Source organism: Callorhinchus milii, unplaced genomic scaffold, assembly GCF_018977255.1.
Source record: "Callorhinchus milii isolate IMCB2004 unplaced genomic scaffold, IMCB_Cmil_1.0 Scaffold27, whole genome shotgun sequence".
NCBI classification, from domain to species: Eukaryota; Metazoa; Chordata; class Chondrichthyes; order Chimaeriformes; family Callorhinchidae; genus Callorhinchus; species Callorhinchus milii.
Genome location: NW_024704768.1, coordinates 1,261,848 through 1,287,154, shown reverse-complemented (window position 1 = coordinate 1,287,154; position 25,307 = coordinate 1,261,848). Strand labels below are relative to the sequence as shown.

Sequence of the window (25,307 nt, the reverse complement as noted above, 5' to 3'; positions counted from 1 at the left end):
TGTGAGGAAGAGAATGAGAGAGTGTGACAGAGAGAATGAGAGAGAGAGGGATAGAAAGTGAGCGAAAGAGAGAGAGAGACTGACGGGGGGTGGGGGGGGGGGGGGTTGTGGAGCGGGGCCGGGGCTCGCTGAGCGTCACATTCTCACTACCTACTGGTTAAGTCGTGCCTGGAGTTGAGGTTGCGTCTGGCGTAGTACAGGCTGCAGGGAATCTTCCAACTCAAATCAAACTGCACGGGATCACACTGCGAGCGAGAGCCACAAAGACACAGCGTTTAGATGGCTTCAAAAGGGTATCAATGACCCCCCCCCCCCCCCCCAACAATAAACATTCTCCCTCCACACCCCGACACACACACAGACAGAGCCCGTCTCCACATTGGCTGGCACAATCAAGCTTCCCCGTTGGTGGACGCACAAGTAACCTTCCCAATTGGTGATCCAAGGGAAGCCAGCATTGGTGGCGGACCCAACAACGACCACTTGCATTTACACAGGGCCCACTCACGTAGGACAGCGTCCCCGAGCGCTTGACAGTGGCGGAGCATGACCCCAAGCCGGGGGTGGGAAGGTCACTGTAGGCACGGTTGATAGAGGAAGGTCTTCAGGCAAGACCTGAAGACGGGGAAGGAAGGCGGCGAGGCGGAGGGATTGAGGGAGAGAGTTCCAGTTTCCGGACGTTTAGTGGCCCCCACTCTGATGGTGGAGTGGGGGGCACGAGGGACAAGCAAGAGGCCGGAGCCGGTTGAGCGGAGGCAACGGGTAGTGGGTCGGGGGGTAAGCAGGTCAGAGAGGGAGGGAGGTGCCAGGACATGAAGCGATTTGAAAACGAGTGTGAGGATCTTGGAATCAATCTGTTCAGCCATTGGGAGCCAGTGGAGCTTGGCTAGAACTGGTGTGATGTGGGGGGGAGTTTGGTGGGGGTGAGGATGTGGGCGGCGGAGTTTGGGATCAGCTGGTTCCTATGCAAGGTGGACCTGGAGAGACCGGTGATGAGGGCATTTGAGTCCCAACGGGGATGGGGGTGTTTCAATGTAATCAATATTGGCCAAAAATATTGCAATGAAAAACTGAATAATAGCAACTCATAATATTATTACCTTATCAATCGGTTCGATCAGGAAATCATTGAAGAGATACCACTGCTTGTGAGTCACACCCTGCAGCAACAACAAGAACAAGTTACACATGGAAAGCGCCAATCACGTCGTGAAGATGTCCCAAGGCGCTGGACAATCGAGTGTTTCGGACCCGAGCTGGGGGTCGGGATCAGGGAGGGTGGGACAGGGGGGGGAGCAAGGTACGGTTGAGCAGGGTCTTGAAGAGCAGGGTCTTGAAGGAAGCAAGTGAGGGTTCATTTCTCTTTAATAAGCCTTAAAAGAAATGATAATTGTTTTTTAGATAATAGGGTCGTTATCAGGACTTTTTGGTCACCCTGTATATACTGTGTAATAATAATAATTGCATTTGATACAGAGCCTTATCATGTCTGAGCGACGTCTCAAAGCGCTTCACAGGATACACTGTAAAGTGAATTGACTGTATATTTTGTGGGCGAAACGTGGCAGCCGATTGCGCCCAGCAGCGTCCCACAAACAGCCGTGGGTTGCGTATGAATTGAGTACGAGTATGAATTGTTCTGAATACGCGCAAGTTTAATCCCTATCAAAAGTAGTGCGCGGGTTTGGTCCTAAAACACAACATACGTTCTACATCATGAACCATTCGCCAAGACAGTGACACGGGATATTATTTCCTCACAGAAATCTAAACGATTTGCTGATCGGCTATAAGGTTTGGCCCCGCCCGGGAACGGAACTCGTGGCCTCTGGCTTGTGAGACGAGAGCGTTCTGACCCCCACACTAGCGGCCGTACCTCTTTCCGCTGGTGGTACGTTTCCCCGACTTTGATGTGAGCCACGAGGTTTCCTCCCGTCCGAGGATCCAGCACGTGGGCAACAGTGACCACCAGGTCATACAGGAAGGTGTTCTCCTCGTCATCACACTGTCCAGCACAACACAACACAGAGCAGCAGTTACCGCCTGGAACCCAACCCCTGAAGAGGCCGGTATCAGCAGATTCCATGACAACTTTCAAAAGGGAATTGTCGAGGTACTCGAAAAGGGAACAGATGTGCCAGCAAGGCTACGGGGAAAGAGCGCGGGGTTGGTGGGGGGAGACTAGTTGGGATAGCTCCTTCAAAGAGCCAGCACAGTCACGATAGGCCGAATGATAATAATAATAATAAACCTTGCATTTGATATAACACCGTATTGCGTCTTCGAGACACCGCAAAGCGCTTCGCAGGATACGCTACAAAGTGTAGTGACTGGGTATCTTGTGGGCGAGACTGTCTATTTTGTGTTTCTATATCTGCTTAATTCGCTGTTTGCTATATCTGTTTAATTGTTCCTATATCGGTTTGTATCTATATACACCTTCCGAAAGCTAATCGCATGGATTCTGCCTCGAGTATAACATGGAAACTTGCCTAAGGTCCCGCCCTGCCCGGCCGGGAATCGAACCGGGGTCCTCTCGCTTGTGAGGCGAGCGCTCTAACCAACTACCTTCCACATCCTAACCCCGCCTAGCCCCCCCGGGGCCAGTTTACATACTTCCTCCTTCTCGTTCCAGTTGTTGACTTCCAGCTTCTTGTTTTTGTTCAACTTCATTTTGATGGAGAACGGAATCCAGATGTGCTTCATTTCCTCCATGGAGGTGAAGAAGTTTAAACCCTCGGCGTTGCACAAGGCTTCCCTGGAAAACAAAATCATTCCCAATCAATTTCCATCGCCTGTCAGACCAGCTGAAATGAATATCAGTCACGATAATAATAATTATGTGGAGTCCTGTAGCTCAGTGGTTAGAGCACTCGCCTCGCAAGCGAAAGGACATGGATTTGATTCCCGGGCGGGGCAAAACACTGGGCAAGTTTCCTTACTCCATACGCTTGTTTACCCAGCAGTAAGTAGGAACCCGGTTGCTAAATCGATTGGCGGATCGCTTTTCCGGGGATAATAATCCCTTCAAAACAAAAATAAATTTAAAAAAATATTAATAATTTGGTCACTCAATCCACGGCTGTTTGTGGGGACGCTGCTGTGAGCAATTGGCTGCCGCGTTTCGCCCGCAAAATACACATTCAATTCACTTGACAGTGTATCCTGTGAAGCGCTTTGAGACGTCTCGAAGGCGCTGTGTCAAATGCGAGGATTATTGTTATCGGGGGAACCTACCATTCTACAGGGTTACTCTCTTTCATTTTAATGGCCTCAGAATTCTCCTTCTTCATTCTGTTGTGGAACTCGTACTGTCAGGGAATAACACAAACATTCAGGCAAAACATACGTAGAAACAGGAGGAGGCCATTCAGCCCCTCGAGCCTGCTCCGTTATTCTATAAGATCACAGCTGATCTGTACCTCAACTCCAATTACCCTCCTTTGCTCCCCATCCCTCGATACCCTGACCTAACAATACCCGCAGTAACCCTCCCACCAGCTCATGCGTCTTCACGGTCCCTGTCCACCCAGCACCCCACTCGCCCATTCAAAGCAACATGGATCATAATATTTTTTGTGGGGGTTCAGGCTGATACACGCAGAAACCCATCTCCGTGGTCAAGCATCTCCAAACCCAACTGAGAATTCCCGGCCTCCCACCTACACACGGAAACCCCGGAGATAGATTGTTGGAATGGAATGCACTCTCTCTCTCTCCCTAGAGGGACGCCCCCTGCTTACCTAATTCCAGAGAGTATTAGGCGCAGGTTGGCGAGAGCCAAGGCTTGGGTGGGGGGGGGGGGGAAGCCCAGAGTGTGTGTAACTGCTGGAGTCTAACCAGCTAAAACCACACATAGCTTGGCCATTGAGAGAGAGAGAGAGAGAGAGCGCTTCTGGCTAAGCTTTCCCACTGCTTGTCCAGCCAGGACCACCCTCGCCGTTAGGGCTTTGGCTGCAGGGTTAACAGAGCTGAGTGGGATGACTTCCTGCCCCCAGTAACTGGTCTGCCCTTCCAGGTCCTGCCGATGAGCCAGGCTGGGCTGTGCTGTCATCAGCAGTGCCCTGGAATACTGTGGACCCTCCTGGCTCAGGAACTGGACTACCACCTATTGAACGAAAACCTGGCACATTAATAACAATCTAGTGTGTCTACTATCCTCTAGACACACCTCAGCTTGGCATTTCCAGAACTCAGCCTCCTTCGTGCTATTAACTTCACAGTTTATAACTAGAACATCAGGGAGACATCGGATATTCCTGGTTTGGACCTGGAAGAGATCACAAAGGCAATTAGAAGCCAAGCCGAGCAAACCAAGGAAATCAACAAGTGAAGTGAATGGGTAATGACCAAATCTTTGCGATATCACAAAGGCAGATGTTTATTATGCGCCATGTACATATCCAGGTTTATTTATCTACATAGAGTCCTGAAGCTCAGTGGTTAGAGCACTCGCCTCGCGAGCGAGAGGACCTGGGCTTGATTCCCGGGCCGGGCGAAATGTTGGGCAACTTTCCTTACTCCACACACCCAGCAGTAAGTAGGAACTTGCTTGTTAGTTGATTGAGTGGATCGCTTTTCAAGGGATAACAATCCCTTCAGTTTTTTTTAAATAGGTTTAAACTTGTGCATATTCAATACAATTCATACTCGTACTCAATTAATATTCAATCCACAACTGTTTGTGGGGACGCTGCTGTGCACAACTGGTTGCCGCGTTTCACACCCAAAATATACAGTCAATTCGCTTTACAGTATACTCTGTGAAGCACTTTTGAGACGTCTCGAAAACGTGATAAACCAATGTATCAAATGCGAGGATTATTATTTTGATTATTATGATGCGCTACGTGTAGATGAGGAGTAAACTTACGTGAACGTAGGAATTACAAGGGAGTTAAATAATTTTAAAAAGTCCTCTCAGTCCATTGAGTTACTCTGTACACGATTTATATATCCACACAGTGCTTGAGACAACAACTTGTGTTTATATGGCGCCCTTTGCTTGACTCAGGAAGTGACTTCAGCAGTGACCCGCTGACTCGGAAGTTGGTCGTTCCTCCGTGCTTTGTTATAGTAGAGTCCTGTAGCTCAGTGGTTAGAGCACTCGCTTTGCAAGTGAGAGACCTGAGTTCAATCCAGGCAGAGGGCGAAACCTCGGGCAAGTTTCCTTACTCCACACAGAGCCTAATAATAATCCCTCCAAAACCAAAACAATAATAAATTGGTCATTTTCAATCACGACTGTTTGTGGGACATTGCTGTGCGCAATTGGCTGCCGCGTTCGCCCACAAATATACAGTCAATTCACTTTACAGTGTGTTCTGTGAAGCGCTTTGGGACGTCCTCCCGACGTGAAAAGGCTATATCAAATGCAAGGATTATTATTATTAGGATTATTATTATAATTAACGCACGACAGCACCTCTGAATGCTTAACAGTAACGGAGCTGGAGGCTGAAATCCCCTCCCCACCCACCCACAGCACACACAGTGTTGTACAGGTCCTGTACAACAAAGTCCTGTTACCCCACTCCACTTCCCCCGCGACCCCCCCTCCCACCACTGCTATTTTTTTCTTACAATTAATTTTTAGTTTCTGTTGCAGTAACAATGTCTGATTCCAGTAACCGCTTCTTCACTCCGTCCATGTTACGGAAGATGTGTCGCCGAACATGGCGATGGATCATTATCTGCCATGAAAATGATGGCGCTCACACATACCCTCACACACACCATCACACACACACTCACACACGCACTCACACACTACACACTCACATATGCACTCACACACTACACTACACACACACACACACGCACTCACACACTACACTACACACACGCACTCACACACTACACTACACACTCACCGACATCGACTCTCCGGAAGGCTAAATACAGTTAAAACACTTCTCCTGAATACAACAAAGAACTTCTAAATAAAATTATCATCATTCTCAATAATAATACTAATCCTTGCATTTGATGCAGCGCCTCATCACGTCATTGAGGCATCTCAAAGGACTTCACAGGATATACTACAAAGCGTAGTGGGTGAAACTCGGCAGCCAACTGCACACAGCAGCGTCCCCACAAACAGTCGTGGATTGAGTGACCAAATTATTATTATTATTGGGGGGGGGAATGGATTAATATTAGCTCCGGAAAGCGATCCGCCAATCAACTAACAACCAGTTCCTATTTCCTGCTAGGTAAACAGAGGAGTGTTTACTTCCACATGGTCTCATTTGTTGAGCAAGGCAGAGCAGTGCAGAGCAGGGCAGAGTTGGGCAGGGCAGGGCAGAGCAGGGAAGGGAAGGGAAGGGCAGGGAAGGGAAGGGCAAGGCAGGGCAGAGCAGCGTCTCTGTGGCAAACACACTCACTGTTGGCTGGTATTTTTCACAGTTCTCACACCAGGCTTGGGTGCTCTGTTCGAGGCAAATGCTTCTCTTCAGCACTTCAGCAAACTCGTACTGACGTATAGGCTTGCCTGGACAAGGGAAATCCACACCTCACAAAAGGGAAACAACAACAACAACATGCATTTACACAGAGCCCTTCACGTGGGGTAGCGTCCCGGAGCACTTGACAGTAGCAGAGTCTGACCCCGAGCCGGGGGGAGAGGGAGGGGGGAGGTGACCGTGAGCGTGATCAAAAAGGTCTTCAGGCGGGATTGAAAGCGGGGAGGGAGGGGGCGAGGCGGAGGGATTGAGGGAGGGAGTTTCAGGCCCTGCTCTGTCCTGTCCTGCCCTGTGGCTGAAGGCATGGCCACTGATGGTGGAGTGGGAGGGGGTGAAGGACGAGCAGGAAGCTGGAGCCAGCCAAGCGGGGGCAGCGGGTGGTGGAGTTGGGGGGAGAGGGAAGCAGGTCGCAGAGGGAGGGAGGGAGATGCCAGGGCGTGAAGGAAATTTGTAAATCGCTGCATCACTGTGTGTTAATCGCTGTGATGCTGCGCACAAATCAGTGCAGGACTGCGTGCTAATTGCCACATTGTGGTGCGTTAATTGCTGCATTACTGCTGGCTGACTGTTGCAGTACTGCCCCCCTCCTCCGCCCCCCCCACAGCCACATTGCTGCGCGAGCGCTCGGCCCCTCACAGCTCATGTCCGGGTACTGCAGAGTGAAGAGGAGACTGGACGAGACCCGGACGGTTTCCTTCCCACAGCGGCAGGTGCTGCAGTTTTCTACCTCGCAGCCAAACAGCTTCCCAATGGCCGACTCCCCAGAGGATCCAAAGGTACTAAACCCAGAGACAAGGCGTCAACGTAAAGAGGACCGTAACGGGTATGCGTGCGTGTGTGTGTGGTGTGAGTGTTGTGTGTGTGATGTGTGTTGCGTGATGTACGTTGTGTGTGGTGTGTGCGTATATGTATGTGTGTGTGTGTGGGTATATGTGTGCGTGTATATGTGTGAGTGTGTGGTGTGTGTGTTGTGTGTGTGTATATGTGTGTGTGGAGAGGGACAGACAGATACAGAAAGGGAGAACATAGGAACAGGACTAGGCCATGTGGAGTTCTGTACCTCAGTGGTTAGAGCACTTGGCTCGCAAGTGAGAGGATCCAGGTTTGATTCCCGGGCAGGGTGAAACTTTAGGCAAATTTCCTTACTCCACACATAAATAATAATAAATTGGTCGCTTAATCCACGACTGTTTGCAGGATGCTGCTGTGTGCAATTTGCTGCCGCGTTTCGCCCACAAAATATACAGTCACTTTACAGTATATTCTGTGAAGCACTTTGAGACATCTCAAAGACTTGGGAGGAGGTGATGGATTGAGGGAGGGAGGTCGTGAGAGAGGGGAGGATAGAAGGGGTGAGAGGTGGGGGTTATTGCCCACCGGTGTAATAACAACAACAAATGATATTTACACAGCGCCTTTCACATCAGGAGGACGTCCCAAGACGCAGTCAGGGATCTGCACCCGAGCTGGTGGTTGGGATCAGGAGGGGTGGAGGGCAGGGAGGGTAGGTGTATGGGGGTGACCGAAGGCACGGTCGAAGAGGAGGGTCTTGAGATGGGTCTTGAAGGAGGCAAGGGAGGGGGCGATGCGGAGGGAGTGTGGGATGGAGTTCCAGAGGGTGGGGGCAGAGTGGCAGAAGGCCCGCCCGCCAATAGTGAGGCAGGCAAGGCGTGGAATGTGAAGCAGGCCAGAGCCCGCTGAGGGGAGGGAGCGAGTAGGATGGTAGGGGGTTAGGAGGTCGCAGAGGTAGGAGAGCGAGGCCATGGAGGGTTTTGAAGGTGAGGATCAGGATCTTGAACTGTATCCTCTGTGTGATGGGAAGCCAGTGGAGTCGGGCGAGGATGGGGGAGATGGGGTCACGGAGACTGGTGCGGAAGAGGACACGGGCTGCAGAGTTCTGGATGATCTGCAGCCTGTGGAGGGAGGAGTTGGGGAGGAGGACAAGCAGGGATTTAGCTAGCGCTCAGCCTGACCTGCCCATGACACTGCGATAGGCCTGGGGCCCCTCCTGCTCCTGTGTCTCCTGGTGAAGCTGGGTCAGGATGAAACGGTTCCAACTCTGTACCAGACGGCCCAGGTTCACTTTCCCGGTCGCCTCGTCCGAATCAGCCAGGATCAGCCCCAGAGCTGAGGCCTCGGGAATGGTGCGGAAAGCACGCAAGAAATTACTGGCCTGAGAGACAGTGTAAGTGTTATTAAATATTAATAATAATCCTTGCATTTGATATAGGTTTACAATAATACGCCTTATCAAGTCCCAAATAATAAGCCTTGCAGTTGTTTGATCTGCGTAAATTGTAAAAGTCCCGTTGAATTCCCTATAACTTGTACGTTTCACATAACTCATACTTTGGATAAGTCATATAAATGTCTGGTCCCAAGTGATATGACTGATGTGAGGTTTACTGTAGCGCTTTATCATGCCGTTGAGATGTCTCAAACCCTATACAGAATATACTGTAAAGTCGATTTTTTTTTTGGTCAGCCAGGTGTCTGACAGGTGGGGAAAACCCATCACCGAGCTTAAGAAAACCCATCAATCGCGCACAGCAGTGTCCCGCAAACAGTCGGGGATTGAGTGACCAAATTACTATGATTTTCCTTTTTTGAAGTGATTATTATTACCCGCGGAAAAGTGATCCGCCAATCGACCAGCAACCGGGTACCCAGTTACTGCTGGTAAACAGAGGTGTGCGGAGTAAGGTACGGTCCTGCCCAGGAATCCAACCCAGGTCCTCTCGCTGGCGAGGCGAGCACTCTAACCACTGAGCCACAGGGACTCCAAGACTCCAAATATTAGAGCACTTAAACCTTAAACCCTCCCCCTCCTGCCCCCAGTCACACAGTGTGGGTTCGACCGTAGTTGGGAGCAGATGTAGAGTGCACGCGAGAGTGCTGCAGTATACGGAGAATGCGTGGTACACGCGGCTTAGCTGCAGAATGCGTGAGAGGAGATTTATTTAAACGAACGCTAATCACAGATCATATTTAGACAAGCAGAGCTGCTATCACACTCGCCACCTGCAGAGAGCGCTGTTGCACCACTCAGGCTGTGTCCAGTGGTGCCCCCAACAGGCAATAACTGGTACTGACACTGTCAGAGAGAATTCAGGACCACCCCTGCACTCACTCGCCCTCCCCCCAACCCGAGGTTTGCGGGGTGGGGGTGGGGGGACTGTCTCCCGGGCGGCTGTTACCTGGCAGGGGTCTCCTCGCGAGAGGTCCAGCATGTGGAAGAGGAAACCCAGCTCACAGCCCAGACAGAACTCCTTCTGGCACAAGTGGTTCTGGACGTGGCAACGGATCGGCTCCAACAAGTGGAGCACCTGGAACACAGAGAGCGAGAGATCAGCCCCCGCCACCCTCAGCCCAGCCCCCGCCACCCTCAGCCCAGCCCCCGCCACCCTCAGCCCAGCCCCCGCCACCCTCAGCCCAGCCCCCGCCACCCTCAGCCCAGCCTCCGCCACCCTCAGCCCAGCCTCCGCCACCTCAGCCCACCCCAGCCCCCACCACCACTCAGCCCAGCCCCCACCACCACTCAGCCCAGCCCCCGCCACCCTCAGCCCAGCTTAATACCTTCCCCCCTCAACCCATACAGCACCCAGAACATCCCTATGTCCTACCCTCAAGCCGGGCACCCCACACATCACGGCTCAAAACAATAATAATAATAATCCTTGCATTTGATAGACCGCCTTGTCACATCGTTGAGACGTCTCAAAGCGCTTCACAGGATACACTGCAAACTGGATGGACTTGTGCACTATGGGGGTGAAACGCGGCAGCCAATTGCACACGGCAGTGTCCCCAGACACAGTCATGGATTGAACGTCCCAGTTTATTTATTTATTTATTATGTGGCGGCATTATTACCCCCAGAAAAGCGATCCGCCAATCGACTGACAACCGGGTTCCTGCTTATTGCTGAGGCGCGAGGGGTACGGAAGGAAACGTGCCCAAGGTTTTGCCCTGTCGCCTGCCTCCCCTTCCCCTTGGCTCGGTGTCGTGCTCCATCACAATCAAGGGCTCTGAGACGCGAGCCAGCATGAGGGGCGCTGGGTAAATGGAAGTTGTTGTTGTTGTGTGCGGGGGGGGGGGGGGTGGGGGAGCGTCAGAGAGTGACTCACCTGCAAACTCTCCCCTCTATCCCCCTCTTGTGGGGAAACACCCGCCGAGCACCTCACCACGGCCCCAAGGATAATGGGGAACTTACTTTGTGGGTTGATGCGGCAACACAAACACTGATAACTGTGCGGCTCAGTGCACACACCAAAGTCACCTCCCTCCCTCAGCTGTCACCTCAGTACAAGCCAAATTTAAAAGCATCCTGCACCCGCCCTCCACTGAAACAAACAGCGCTGAGGAGCAAAGCCAGTCCTCAGCTCCCTTTAATCTGGTTCCTAATAATAATAATCCTTGCATCTCACACAGCGCCTTATCACATCGTTGAGACGTCTCAAAGCGTTTCACGGGATACGCTGTAAAGTGAATTGACTGCGTGTTTTGTGGGTGAAACGCGGCACAGCAGCGTCCCCGCAAACAGTGGTGAATCGAGAGACAAATTATTATATATTTTTGGAGGGATAATTACCCCCCCCCACCCCCGCCCCAAAAGCGCTCCACTAATCGACTAACAACCAGGTTCCTATTTACTGTTGGGTAAACAGAGGGTTCGTGTGCGTGGAGTAAGGAAACGTGTCTAAGGTTTAACCCTGACCCACCCGGGAATCGAACCTGGGTCCTCTAGCCTGCGCGGCGAGGGCTCTAACCAGTGAGCTACAGGATTATGTGTCTCTGACCTGAATCATACAGTTACAGTAAGCATTGGGAATGTGCGGCTCCAGCCCAGCAAACAGCGTCTTGTTGTAGTGTTTGAAGTCAAAGTCTTCCAGACCGAGCTTGGAATATTTTATCGTCACCTGGAGGAAAAAAAAAATCACACGACCAGATTACACAGCAGTCGAAGAGGGGGCGAGGAGAGGAGGAGGGATTTTTTTTAAAACAATTTTTTAAAAAAGAATTCTGACCTTTCGGTATTTCTTTGGGACCATGTGCAGGTGAGGTTCCTCCTCTCTCCCAATGGGAGACTCCGGAACTTGGCTGTAACTGTCAAACTCCGTCTCCACCTCCTTCAGCTTATAAGGAACCTGCAGACAGACACCGATTGATTGGCAGATAGGAGACAGAGACGGAGACACAGATAGACTGAGAAATGGAGAGAAACAGAGACAGATAGAGGGACAGACAGAGGGACAGACAGACAGACAGAAACTGAAGGCTTATCAGGCAATGCAGCTTTAGACTCACAAACGTCTTTGGAGTTTAGATACAGATGATAACAATAATCCTTACATTTGATATAGCGCCTTATCACGTCTCAAAGCGCTTCACAGAATATACTGTAAAGTGTAGTGACTGTATGTTGTGCAGTGACTGTATGTTGTGCAGTGACACTATGTTGTGTAGTGACTGTATGTTGTGTAGTGACTGTATGTTGTGTAGTGACTGTTGTGTAGTGACTGTATGTTGTGTAATGACTGTATGTTGTGCAGTGACTGTATGTTGTGCAGTGACACTGTTGTGTAGTGACTGTATGTTGTGTAATGACTGTATGTTGTGTAATGAGTGTATGTTGTGTAGTGACTATATGTTGTGTAGTGATTGTATGTTGTGTAGTGACTGTATGTTGTGTAGTGACTGTATGTTATGTAGTGAATGTATGTTGTATGATTGTATGTTGTGTAGTGACTGTATGTTGTGCAGTGACTGTATGTTGTGTAGTGACTGTATGTTGTGTAGTGACTGTATGTTGTGTAGTGGCTGTATGTTGTGTAGTGGCTGTATGTTGTGTGACTGTATGTTGTGTAGTGACTGTATATTGTGCAGTGACTGTATGTTGTGCAGTGACACTGTTGTGTAGTGACTGTATGTTGTGTAATGACTGTATGTTGTGTAATGAGTGTATGTTGTGTAGTGACTGTATGTTGTGTAGTGACTGTATGTTGTGCAGTGACTGTATGTTGTGCAGTGACACTATGTTGTGTAGTGATTGTATGTTGTGTAGTGACTGTATGTTGTGTAGTGACTGTATGTTATGTAGTGAATGTATGTTGTGTAGTGGCTGTATGTTGTGTAGTGGCTGTATGTTGTGTAGTGGCTGTATGTTGTGTAGTGGCTGTATGTTGTGTAGTGACTGTATGTTGTGTGCTGTATGTTGTGTAGTGACTGTATGTTGTGTGACTGTATGTTGTGTAGTGACTGTATGTTGTGCAGTGACTGTATGTTGTGCAGTGACACTATGTTGTGTAGTGACTGTATGTTGTGTAGTGACTGTATGTTGTGTAGTGACTGTATGTTGTGATCTAATAGAATGGCAGAAGACTTGAGGGAGGGGCTGAATGGCCTCCTCCTGTTCCTATGTTCCCTGGGGCACTTCAGGCCACACGTGGATTCACCTTGACGTGATCAGGCGTGTACATGCGACAGACACAAGACTCCTTAACCTCTCTGTTTTCCGGCCCGAGTTACCTGGTTGCGGAGTTTGGTGCGGGGGTTGGGGGCGTAGCCGATGAAGCCGACCTTCTTCATGGTGCGGAGGATCTCCAGATCGACCGGCGGGGCACGCCTGGAACACAGCGAACACGGGAGAACATGCGTGAGCAGGCCAGCTGGGCGCGGTGTCGGTTCCTGCGAGATTCGATAGAGTCACGCACAGCGTTTCGTTTCATCTGGATTTTTTTCTGCTCCGCTCCCTCCCTCCTCAAAACACTGGTCAACACCAGTCCTCGCCCGGCTCCACTGGCTCCCTACCTTCGAACACTTCGGCTTCAAATCCCTTCATACCCTGGCACCCACCCACCCACCGACCCACCCCCTCCCTCCTTCCCTCCCCCTCCCTCTCTCCCTCCCTCCCCGACCCACTTACTCCCCAACCCACAACCCACTGCCTCCGCTCGACTGGCTCCGGCCTCCTGCTTGTCCCTCATGCCCTCCGTTCCACCATCGGTGGCCGCGCTTTCAGCCACTAAACGCCTCGAAACTCTGGAACTCTCTCCCTCTATCCCTCCACCTCGCCTCTTCCTTCCCCCTCTTTGACCATGCCTACGGTCACCTCCCCCTCCTCTCGCTCAGCGTCGTGCTCTGCCACTGTCAAGCTACTCTGGGACTCTACCCTGCGTGAGGGGGGGGGCGTTGTGTAAATGCAAGTTGTCCTTGTCTGGCAGTCAGGTACCTGGGTGTGACGATGGAGTTTGCTGAGGGCCAGTCAGACAGCAGGGTCTCACTGATGAGAGGCACGGGGATGAGGGCCAGAGGCTGGAGGTCATTGTTCCAGTCCAGGATGGGCAGTGAATCCACCATGCAGGGCATGGGGAACTCTGTCTCTCGGGAGTAGGCATTGAAGGTGGCGTTGGGTGAATCTGCCCACAGGTGGGCACAGCCCCCGGAGTCTCCGAACACCAGCGCCTGTTTGCTGGACGACACGTCGAATGACATCACTAACTGCCCCACCGTGTTCACGTGGAAAATGTCCACCGGGCTCGCCAGGCCCGTCGGCTCACAGAACTGGCACTGTCCTGCAAGGCAATAGACACAGGGATAGACATGCCGATAGGCAAGGCAATAGACACGGCAATAGGCAAGGCAATAGACACGGCAATAGACACAACGATAGACATGTCAATAGGCAAGGTAATCAGTAAGGCAACAGTCCAGTAGCATAGTAGGGACTCAATGACCAAAGTGCGGCTTGTAAACGCTTGACTGAGCCAAGCTGACACCTGCCAATCAGTTAACTACAGTGGAGTCCTGTAGCTCAATGGTTAAGAGCATTCGCCTCGTAAGTGAGACAACCCAGGTTCAATTCCCAGACGGGTCAGGACAAAACCTTAGGCAAGTTTCCTTACTCCACACCCACACACACAGCAGTAAGTAGGAACCTGAATGTTAAGTCGCTTGGAGGATCACTTTTCGGGGGGTAATAATATCTCCCCTCCCCCACCCCCCAAAAAATTGATCACTCAATCCACAACTGTTTGTGGGACACTGCTGTGCGTGATTGGCTTCCTCGTTTAACCCACAAAACACACAGTCAATCCATTTTACAGTATATTCTGTGAAGCGCTTTGAGAAATCTTAACAACGTGATAAGGCGCTATATCAAATGCAAGGATTATTATTATTATTCATATGACAACAATCCTTGCATTGGATACGGCACCTTTGACATCGGGAGGATGTCTCAACTCAATAATAATAATAATCCTTGCATTTGATACATACAGACATCTTCGAGATGTCTCAAAGCACTTCACAGAACGTACTGTCAAGTGAATTGACTGTATATTTTGTGGGCGAAACGCTGCAGCCACAAATAGTCGTGGATTGAAGTGACCAATTTTTTTTTTGAAGGGATTATTACCCCTGAAAAAACGATCCACCAATTGAGTAACAACCGGGTTCCTACTTACTGCTGGATAAACAGAGGCGTGTGGAGTCCTGTAGCTCAGTGGTTAGAGCACTCGCTTTGCAATTCCAGGCAGGGAAACCTTGGGCAAGTTTCCTTACTCCACACAGAGCCTAATAATAATCCCTCCAAAACCAAAACAATAATAAATTGGTCATTTTCAATCCCCGACTGTTTGTGGGACATTGCTGTGCGCAATTGGCTGCCGCGTTCGCCCACAAATGTACAGTCAATTCACTTTACAGTGTGTTCTGTGAAGCGCTTTGGGACGTCCTCCCGACGTGAAAAGCGCTATATCAAATGCAAGGATTATTATTATTATTATGTGTGGAGTAAGGAAACTTGCCCAACATTTCACCCTGCCGGGAATCGAACCCAGGCCCTCTCGCTTGCAAGGCGAGCGCTCTAACCACTGAACTACAGAACTCCACTCAAGGCATTTGGGGGGGGATTTACTGGGTGAGGAATTTGCCTACAGACACACGGCCGCAACACTTGATTCAAGTTGCCTGGGAGGCACCTGGTGGGGTTTTGACTGACAATTTATTACACCCATGTTATTGCATTCCTGAAAGGAAAAGGAGGAACATCTGAAAGACTCTGGGGAATGGGTTAGAACTGAGCCCAGCCCGTCACTGCTACCAAGCTCACAGCGATGAGGCTTCAGAATCTGCTAGCCCATATAGCCGCAACCCCCCACCCCACCCCCAACCAGCTTAGCTGGTTAGACTCCAGCAGTTAACCCAACGCACACTCTGGAGTCCCAACCCTTGGCTCTTGCCAACCTGCCCCTGGGTGAGCAGGATGCATCTTTCCAGGAAGGATGAGAAAGAGAGAGGGGGAGAGAGCGCATTCCATTCCAACAATCTATCTCTGGGATTTCCATGTGTGTAGGTGGGATACACGTAATGTTGGGTTTGGAAACTCTTTGATGGGTTTTTCTGTAAGTCAGACATCCTGCTGACAAAAAAAGTTTTCTTCCTGAAACACAAGAATCCACTAAGTCTGTAAGCATATCCCATCCAACTCTCTAACCACTCCTCTCATACCAGAATGTGATGATGAATGAGCCTGTATTTGAGCCCCAGGCGACCACGGATGTAAGTGTAACATGAGAGAGAGTTCCCCCGCGCCACACAGGCTGAGGCAATGAAACGCTTCTCACAATGGCTTGATGTTGCTCGCCCACCACCACTCTGTTATTGGGAATCCTTTCAGGTGTCAAATTTCCATCTCCACAATTTCTGTCCTGATCTCAGCCGCCCAGGACGAATGAGAGAGAAAGTGAGAGAGAGGGCGAGGGAGAGGGCTACCTATATTTGGTTAGCTCTTTACACTATATTTGGAAGCTCTTGTCAAAGAGCCGGCACAGACAAGATGAGCCGAATGGCCTCCTTCTGTGCTGTATAATTCTATGAGAGAAAGAAAGAGGGAGAGAGGGTGAGCGAGAGAGAGAGAGAGAGAGCGAGAAGGCTACAGAGAGTGTTATGTCCTCAACATTCAATGTTTAGAACTCTTTTATTCTCAGCTCCAAGTTGCAAATCAAACAATCCAACCGGAGACCCGCTAGTCAGTTCTCCCTGCTTCGTGCTTTTCTACCTCCTGATCCCCTTGCATTGGTCCTAGTTAATTGGTCCTTAATTTCTTAAAGGGTAGCCAACAGAGAGAGAGAGAGAGAGGCAAGACAGAAAGCGGGCGAGTGAGAGTCCGAGACAGGAATGAGAGAGCAAGAGGGAGAGGCGAGAGAGAGAGGGCGAGTGAGAGAGAGAGAGGGCGAGCGAGAGAGAGAGAGGGCTAGTGCTTCACCACCTCTCAGCCTCTATTGCCTGTAAGCCTGTGGGTGGACAGAGAATAACCCACTAGCAATCTCCCACCCCGGGCACGCAGAGGACGGGGTGGGCGGGAATGGGAAACCGAGCAGCCAAAAGACTGGCGATGACCTCACGGTATTCCAGGTAAAAAAAATCAGGAATATTCACTGCAAACATTCCCTCGGGAGGCCAACTAAGGGCTGCTGCTCCTACAAATCCATCTACAAATCCCTTCATGCCCTGGTACCTATCTACCTCTCTGACCTGCTGACTCCCCACTCCACTACCCACCACCTCCCCTCGCTGTCTCTCTCTCTCTCACACACACGCCTCTTGCTCCACCATCGCCTCCACTGCTCCACCATCAGTGGCCGCATATTCAGCCACTGCGCCCCAAATTTCTGGAACTCTCTCCCTCAATTCCTCCGCCTCGCCCCTTCCTTCCCCATTTGCAGATCACACATCAAGACCTTCCTCTTTGACCGTGCCTATCGTCACCTCCCCACTCCCTTCGCCAGCTCGAACTGGGGGTCAGGAGAAGGAGGGGTGGAGGGAGGGGAGGGTTGGGGCTAGGAGACTGGTCAAAGAGGAAGGTCTTGATACTGGCCTTGCAGGAGTCAAGGGAGGTGGGCGAGGCGGAGGGACTGTGGGATGGAGGTCCAAAGGATGGAGGGGTGGGGGAGAGGCTGAAGGCCTGAAGGGCACCAGACATCTCAGTGTCAAGATTACTCCAGCCACATGCAAGAGGAATGCTTTCTCACAGGGTGAGAGTGAAGTCCCTCTCCCCTTCCCACAACGAGGTGATTTACTGTTAACCATTCCCTGAGGTCAGGCCACTGCGCTGGGGCCTCCCCACATGTCATTGTGGCTTCTCAATACCTTTTTTTTAAAAATGTGTATGATTAGTAGCTCAACCTCCAGCGTGAACAAACTGGCCTGAACTAAGCTGACACCTGCCGGTCAATCCATCAGTCAGTCAGTTAACTACAGTGGAGTCCTGTAGCTCAGTGGTTGGAGCGCTCGCCTCGCAAGTGAGAGGACCTGGGTTCAATTCCCAGGCTGGCTGTAACCTTAGGCAAGTTTCCTCACTCCACACACCTCTATTTACCTAGTCGCAAGTAAGGACCCGGTTATTAGTCAATTGACGGATCACTTTCCGGGGATAATAATCCCTCCAAAAAAATGTGGTCACTCAACGCATAATTGTTCGGATCGATCAGTTATCAAGAGTTTATTGTATATTATATTGTTCATTTATTATAATTTTATGTTATTATATTATTACCAGAGGATCTCACGCTGCTGTTATACACAGAATTCCACTCCTGATAACTCGCTGTTGAACCCTGTTCAAGGATTATTATTACTTTTATAAATATATATAATTATACTATAAATACAAGGATTGTTACTATTATTGTTGTGTAATTACCTTTCCCGTCGACGTTTCGACCCAAAATATACAGTCAATGCACTTTACGGTATATCCTTGTGAAGCGCTTTGAGACGCCTCGAAGACGTGATAAGGTGCTGTATCAAATACAAGGATTATCATCATTTGTATTATCATACCCGGAAACCGATCCGCCAGTCGACTAACAACCGGGTTCCTACTTACTGTTCGGTAAACAGAAGCGTGTGTGTGGAGTAAGGACACTTCTCTGCCCGGGAATCGAACCCAGGTCCTCTCGCTTGCGAGGCGAGTGCTCTAACCCCTGAGCTACAGGTGTCAGTTGTGTGGTCTGCTGTTGCTGTGGGGTTGGTACCTGATTGTGAGATGATGGCCAGCCTGGAGGTGTAGGTGGGGATGAATCGCAGGAAGAGGGGATCGATGTGAACTTGCAGTGGGCTGATGGCTCTCATCATGCGAAGGTCGTACACCATGAGGAAACGGTCGCAGGACAGGCCGTTCATGCGGTTAGAGAAGCCACAGGACACCAGAAGGTTCCCATGGACGTCAAGGTCAGACAGGCTGCCTGAGTAGGCATCAAACTCGTGCTCCAACTTAAAGGTCCTCAGATCCCGCAGAGATACCTAAAGAGGAGACATTGGGGAGAGGTGGTTCATAAGAACATAGGAACTTGCCAGATGAAAGACCGAGGTCCATCCAGTTCACCTTCCACCATCTTGGCAGTCGCTTGACATGTGTCTCCAAAATGTAATAATAATAATAATCCTTGCATTTGATACAGCGCCTTATCACGTTGTTGAGTCGTCTCAAAGCGCTTCACAGAATATAATGTAAAGTGCAGTGACTGTATTTTGTGGGTAAAACTCGGCAGCCAATTGCGCACAGCAGCGTCCCCACAAACAGTCGTGCATTTTTTGAGGAATTATTACCCGCGGGAAAGCGATCCGCTAATCAACCAGCAACCGGGTTCCCACTTGCTGCTAGGTAAACAGAGGCGTGTGGAGTGCGGAAACTTGCCCAACATTTCGCCCTGCCGGGGATTGAACCCAGTCTCTCACTTGCGAGGCGAGGGCTCTAACCACTGAGCTACAGGAATCCACTATACTGTATTCTCAGATATTATTTTCTAGCAGAAATCTATAATAATAATCTCATTTGCCTGTCTTGCTAGGGAACTTGTTCCATATGTTTACTGCTCGCTCACTGAAGGATTGTTTCTGAGATTTGTTCTGAATTTACCCCCCCTTCAATCTATTCTCGAACAATACATTCTGAGCTCACGTACTCCTTACATATGATACAGCGCCTTATCACATCATTGAGACATCTCAAAGCACTTCACCTCCCCGCCCCCCACTCCCCCTCGCTGTCGCTGTGTAGTTACCTTTCCTGACGAGTGGCCACAAAAGAAGAAGCGGTTGGACTGTCGTATGATGGTGACTCCAGGAACCTCCACTGAGTACTGCAAACACAGACGTCAGTCAGTCAGTCAGTCAGTCACCGACCGACTGCTACAATGCAATAGGTGCAGTTCCTTTCAAAGCGGGAGGGTGTTCCGTTATTAACTGTATCTCGCCTCCTGTAACCCCTCCCCATATCTTTCAACAAACAACAGCAGCAACTTGCATTTATATAATAATAAGACAGGGTCAAGTTATCAGTAGTTATATATAATTTATAATAATCTTTGCATTTGCTATAGCACTTTAACGCGTCGTCGAGACGTCTCAAAGTGCTTCACACAATATACCGTAAAGTGAATCGACTGCATATTTTGCCCCTCATGCAAGTTCGGCTCCCGGAGTGCTTTAATACCAGCCTGATTCACGTCCCCACCCCTCACCATAGGCGGGCGAGTTTTCAGCCATTCTGCCGCTGCTCTCTGCAATTCTATCCTGGAGACTCTCTCCTCCCCACCGCTGGAATCCGTCCTTTTGACTGCTCTTTCTTTAATAATAATAAAAATCCCTGCATTTGATACAGCTGCTTATCACGTCTTCGAGACGTCTCAAAGCGCTTCATAAAATATACTGCAAAGTGAATTGACTGTATACTTGGTGGGTGAAATGCGTCGCACAGCAGTACCCCACAAACAGTCGTGGGTTGAGAGACCAAATTATTATTATTTTTTGTTTGTAAGGGATTATTACTTCCAGAAAGGAATCCGTCAATCGACTAACAACTGGGTTCCTACTTACTGCTAGGTAAACAGAGACGTGTGGAGTAAGGAAACCTGCCTAAGGTTTCGACCCGTCCGGGAATCGAACCCGGGTTCCCTCAATTGCGAGGCGAGTGCTCTAACCACTGAGCTACAGGACTGTAACTTGGACCCTTTACCTTCTGACTCTCCTGAACCGTATTTAAATCCACTTCAATAACGTGGTTCTGAAGGCCACCCAACAACACACTGTTATTCTCGGTCAGCATCAGCAAACTGTGCATGTCCTCAGCCTCATCCATCCTGAGAGAGAGAGAGGTGGGAGCGAGGGGGGAGACAGACAGAGAGCGGGAGAAAGAGGGGGGGGGGGGGGAGAGAGACAGGGAGGGAGCGAGAGAAAGAGAGGGGGAGAGAGAGAAAGCGGGAGAGAGGGAGGGGGGAGAGGAAGAGAACGGAGGGGGGAGAGGGGGGAGAGAGAGTGAGAGGGTCGTATCAGGAGAGAGAGAGGGAGGGAGATGGAGACAGAGATAAAGGAGAAGAGAGAGAGAGGGAGAGACGGGCAGAGCGAGAGAGGTGGAGAGAGAGGAAGAGAATCAGAAAGACCATTGTTGCAAGCTTTTATCACATTGTCTCAAATCATTGATAGCCAAGTGCAGTGACTGTTTTTGTTGGCCAATATGACAGCCACGTCGCACACAGCAAACCTGTCCGGCACATTACAGTACTGTATCCCTCGGCAAATGGGTGGGGGGCGCGGGGAGAGAGAGGAGGGGAGGGCGGGGTGGAGAAGCGAGAAAGGAGATCCACTGCCAAATAGGGATTGGGTTGTTTGAAGGCACGGCCTCTAATGGTGGAGCAGAGGGTTTGGGAGATGTGCAGATGGCCTGAGCTGGCCAAGCGAAAGGCGATGGGTGCGAGCAAGTCAGAGTTGAGAGGTGTCAGGACACAAAGTGATTCACAGGCGAATGTGAGGATCTTGAAATTAATGTGTTCCGAGATAGTAATAATAATAATAATAATTATTATTATCAATTTGATACAGCGCCTTATCACGTCTTCGAGACGTCTCAAAATGCTTCACAGAATATTCTGTAAAGTGTAGTGACTGTATATTTTGTGGGCGAAATGCGGCAGCCACAGCGTCCCCACAAACAGTCGTGGATTGAAGTGACTAATTTATTCCATTTTTTTTTGCGGGATTAGAGATCCAGGTGAGTCAGGCGATGACTGAGGATGGTACGAGTGAACATCTGACTGTTCATAGAGAATATTAATTTGGGAGTTGTGTCCTGTACCTCAGTGGTTAGAGCACTCGCCTCGCAAGCGAGAGGACCTGGGTTTGATTCCCAGGCCGGGCGAAATGTTGGGCAAGTTTCCTTAGTCCACACAACACTGTTTACCCAGCAGTGACTAGGAACCTGGTTGTTAGTCGATTAGTGGATCTCTTTTCCGGTGTTAATAATCCCTTTTTAATAAAATTAAATAATAAAAATAATAATTTGGTCGCTGAATCCACAGCTGTTTGTGGGGACGCTGCTGTGCGCAATTGGCTGCCGCGTTTGGCCCACAAAATACACAGTCGATTCACTTTACAGTGTATCCTGTGAAGCGCTTTGAGACGTCTCGAAGTCGTGATAAGGCGCTGTGTCAAATGCGGGGATTATTATTATTATAACTTACACATAGTCGAACATGATGAGGCCACCCCGGGTGAAGCACTTGAGGTTGTTCTTGTTGAGGAACAGCACGCCGCTCTCGATGCTCTGTACCTGACGCACCTCCTCGGTGCTGTTGACCTGGAACGAGGAGAACCTCTCCATCGTGGGGCCGAAGAAGGAAGTGGCGTGGCCCTGCGCAGGAAGGAGTTAAAGCAAATGGGGAGCAACTCATTAAATGGTCACACGCACACACAAGAGACACACACATCAGAGAGACACACACGCACAAGAGACACACACACGACACACACAACACACATAAGACACACACACGCATGTGAGATACACACGCACATACGAGATACACATACGTCTGTGCTGCACACATGCACCCATGAGAGATACACATACACACACGTGCACTCACACATGAGATACACACACTCACGAGATATACACACGAGACACACATGGGAGCGCATCCATGAGATACACACACGTGTGACACACACACACGCGACAAACACACACACGAGACACACATTCACGCGACACACACACACGCATCAATGAGATACACGAATACAAGAGACACACACACACATGAACACAAAAGACAGACACACACATGACGGACAGGCACGAGACACACACACATGAAACACACACACACTTGCACAAGAGACACACATATACGAGACATATAGCCGTGAGACACACGCACACACACAAGAGAGAGCGAGAGAGAGCCTCAGACTGACGCACTCACCCCATGGTTTCCCACCCAAAGCAGCTCGTCCTGAAGGTCAAAGTGTGCGGCGGTGATGGGAACCCCCACCTCGGCTGCCACCCTGTGGGCCTCGGAGTACATGCCATCCACCAGGTGCAGCGAATCGGGCACCGTCATGGCATCCAGCCTCACGCCCTCGGCCTCCAGCTCCACGCTCTGCAGCAGGGCGGGGTCCAGGGGGGCGGGTAATCCCCCAGCCCCGGCTCCAGACCCTCGAAGTTCATGGCTCCGTCTGCAGCGACAGACAACTTACAGTAAATGTGGTCACTCAATTCACGACACACCCCTCCCCCCCCCACCCACCCAGGCTCGGAGTCGTGCTCCGCCACTGTCATGCGCTCTGGAGCGCTATCCTGCCTGAGGGGCGCTGTGTAAACGTAAGTTGTTGTTGTTGACCGTTCGTGGGACAATGCTGTGGGGGTAACAATCCTGCCAGAAAAAGTTACTCAATCCACGGCTGTGTGTGGGGACGCTGCTGTGCGCAATTGGCTGCTGCGTTTCGCCCACAAATTACGCAGTCACTACACTTTACAGTATATTCTGTGAAGCGCTTTGAGACGTCTCGACCACGTGATAAGGCGCTGTGTCAAATGCCAGGATTATTGTATACATATTGTATTGTGTACGTATTATTGTACACGTATACAACTCCTGATAACTTGACCCTGACTTAACCAGTCACTACCGCTCAAATCATCGCACTGTCAATATCCCGACCGCATTCATTTATGTATTTATACACACGTCTAATTCACCACTCCTGATAATTCAACACTGAGACCTGTTCCTTCGGAGCGACGAGTTATCAGGTGTTTACTGCACATTATATTGCTATTTTATATTATTATTTAACATTAATATTCAATTTGATAAGGTTCCACATAATAGACTAGTTAGAAAAATTGAAGCCCATGGGATAAAGGGGACAGTGGCAGCGTGGATCGGAGTTTGGTTGGGAGACAGAAAGTGGTGAATGGTTGTTTCTCAGACTGGAGGGAAGTATAAAGTGGTGTCTCCCAGGGATCGGTATTAGGTCCTCAGAATTAGGTCTGTCTGATGTGAACGACGCTATACAAGTGTAATTTGTTGTTGTTGTTCTTTTTGATATGTGTGAATGACTTGGACTCGGATATGGAGAACAACATTTTAAAGTTTGCAGATGACACAAAACTTGGGAACGTGGTAAACGATGGTAGCAGAGAGCGGGAGGACACAGACAGACTGGTGAAACGGGCAGACACATGGCCGATTAGGTTTAATGTGATGTATTTGGGGTGGAAGAACGAGAAGAGGTAATATACACTAAATTATACTGTTTTAAAAGGGGTTCAGGAGCAGAGATCTGGAGGTTCACACACACAGGTCTTTGATGGTGGTAACAGGTTGATAGAGCTGTTAAAAAAAAAAGTATTTGGGATCCCCGGCTTTATAAATAGAGGCATAGAGTACAAAAGCAGGGAAGTTCTGCTGAACCTTTACACGTCACTGGTTAGGCCACAGCTGATGTATTGTGTCCTATTCTGGGCACCACACAATAGAAAGGATGTCAAGGCCTTGGAAAGGGCAGAGATTTACCAGAATAGGACCAGAATGAGGGACTTTAGGTATCTGGAGAGACCAGAGAAGCTGAGGTTGTTCTCCTTAGAGCAGGGGTTTAATAGAGGTGTTCAAAATTATGAGAGGTTTTGATGAGAGTGGAGAGGGAGGAGCCGTTTCCACTGGCAGGTGGGACTGCAGCCCGAAGACATGGATTCAAGATAATCGGCAAAAGAACCAGAGGGGAGATGCGATGAGGAGAATTTTTTTTACAGAGAGCTGTTACGGTCTGGAATGCACCGCCTGAAAGGGTGATGGAAACAGACTCAGTAATAACTTTCAAAAGGCAATGGATGGGTACTTGAAGAGGATAAACCTGCAAGGATGTGGGGAAATAGCAGGGGAGTGGGACTAGTTGGCAGCTCTTCCAAAGAGCCGGCACAGGTACGATGGGCTGAATGGCCTCCTTCTGTGCTGTAATGTGCTATGAATCTATATGATTACCAGGGATCTTATTTACCAATTAAGTACAGAATTTCACTCCTCCTAACTCGCCACTGAACCTTCCCCGTAATAAAATAATAATAATATTGTTTGTGGGGACGCTGCTGTGCGCAATTGGCTGCCGAGTTTCACCCACAAAACTCACAATCACTACACTTTACAGTATGTTTTGTGAAACATTTTGAGACGTCTCGAAGACGTGATAACGCACTATCAAACGCAAAGATTATTATTGTATTATTAGTAGGTTATTACTATATTTTATTATACTATAATTATATTATATTACTATTATATTATAGTATATATTATTATATAATTATATTATATATTATTATATATTGTTATATTACTGTATTATTATATATTATATTAATTACAAATATTATTATATATTATTATTATTATATATTTAATTATAACCTGGGAATCTCAAGTGTGGGGAGGGGGGTGTGGGGGGGTGTGGGAAGGGGGGGGTGGAGGGGGGAGGGGGTGTGAGGAGGGGTGGGGA

At 49.5% G+C, this 25,307-nt stretch overlaps 1 protein-coding gene across 1 annotated transcript in view; it reads right to left on the bottom strand.

The window, feature by feature from the left end:
- The window catches only part of pan2 (poly(A) specific ribonuclease subunit PAN2), a 30,589-nt gene extending 6,688 nt beyond the window's left edge, over positions 1-23,901 (bottom strand). Inside the window, 20 exon segments of the mRNA XM_042344146.1 lie at positions 155-245; positions 1,101-1,160; positions 1,877-2,005; positions 2,617-2,758; positions 3,238-3,311; positions 4,172-4,270; positions 6,387-6,493; positions 7,101-7,243; positions 8,438-8,637; positions 9,662-9,790; positions 11,264-11,383; positions 11,492-11,611; positions 12,993-13,089; positions 13,696-14,038; positions 18,506-18,773; positions 19,535-19,612; positions 20,488-20,611; positions 21,989-22,158; positions 22,736-22,988; positions 23,876-23,901. Coding sequence (XP_042200080.1) covers positions 155-245; positions 1,101-1,160; positions 1,877-2,005; positions 2,617-2,758; positions 3,238-3,311; positions 4,172-4,270; positions 6,387-6,493; positions 7,101-7,243; positions 8,438-8,637; positions 9,662-9,790; positions 11,264-11,383; positions 11,492-11,611; positions 12,993-13,089; positions 13,696-14,038; positions 18,506-18,773; positions 19,535-19,612; positions 20,488-20,611; positions 21,989-22,158; positions 22,736-22,988; positions 23,876-23,901 — 2,773 coding nt within the window.
- Positions 23,902-25,307: the final 1,406 nt, after the last annotated feature.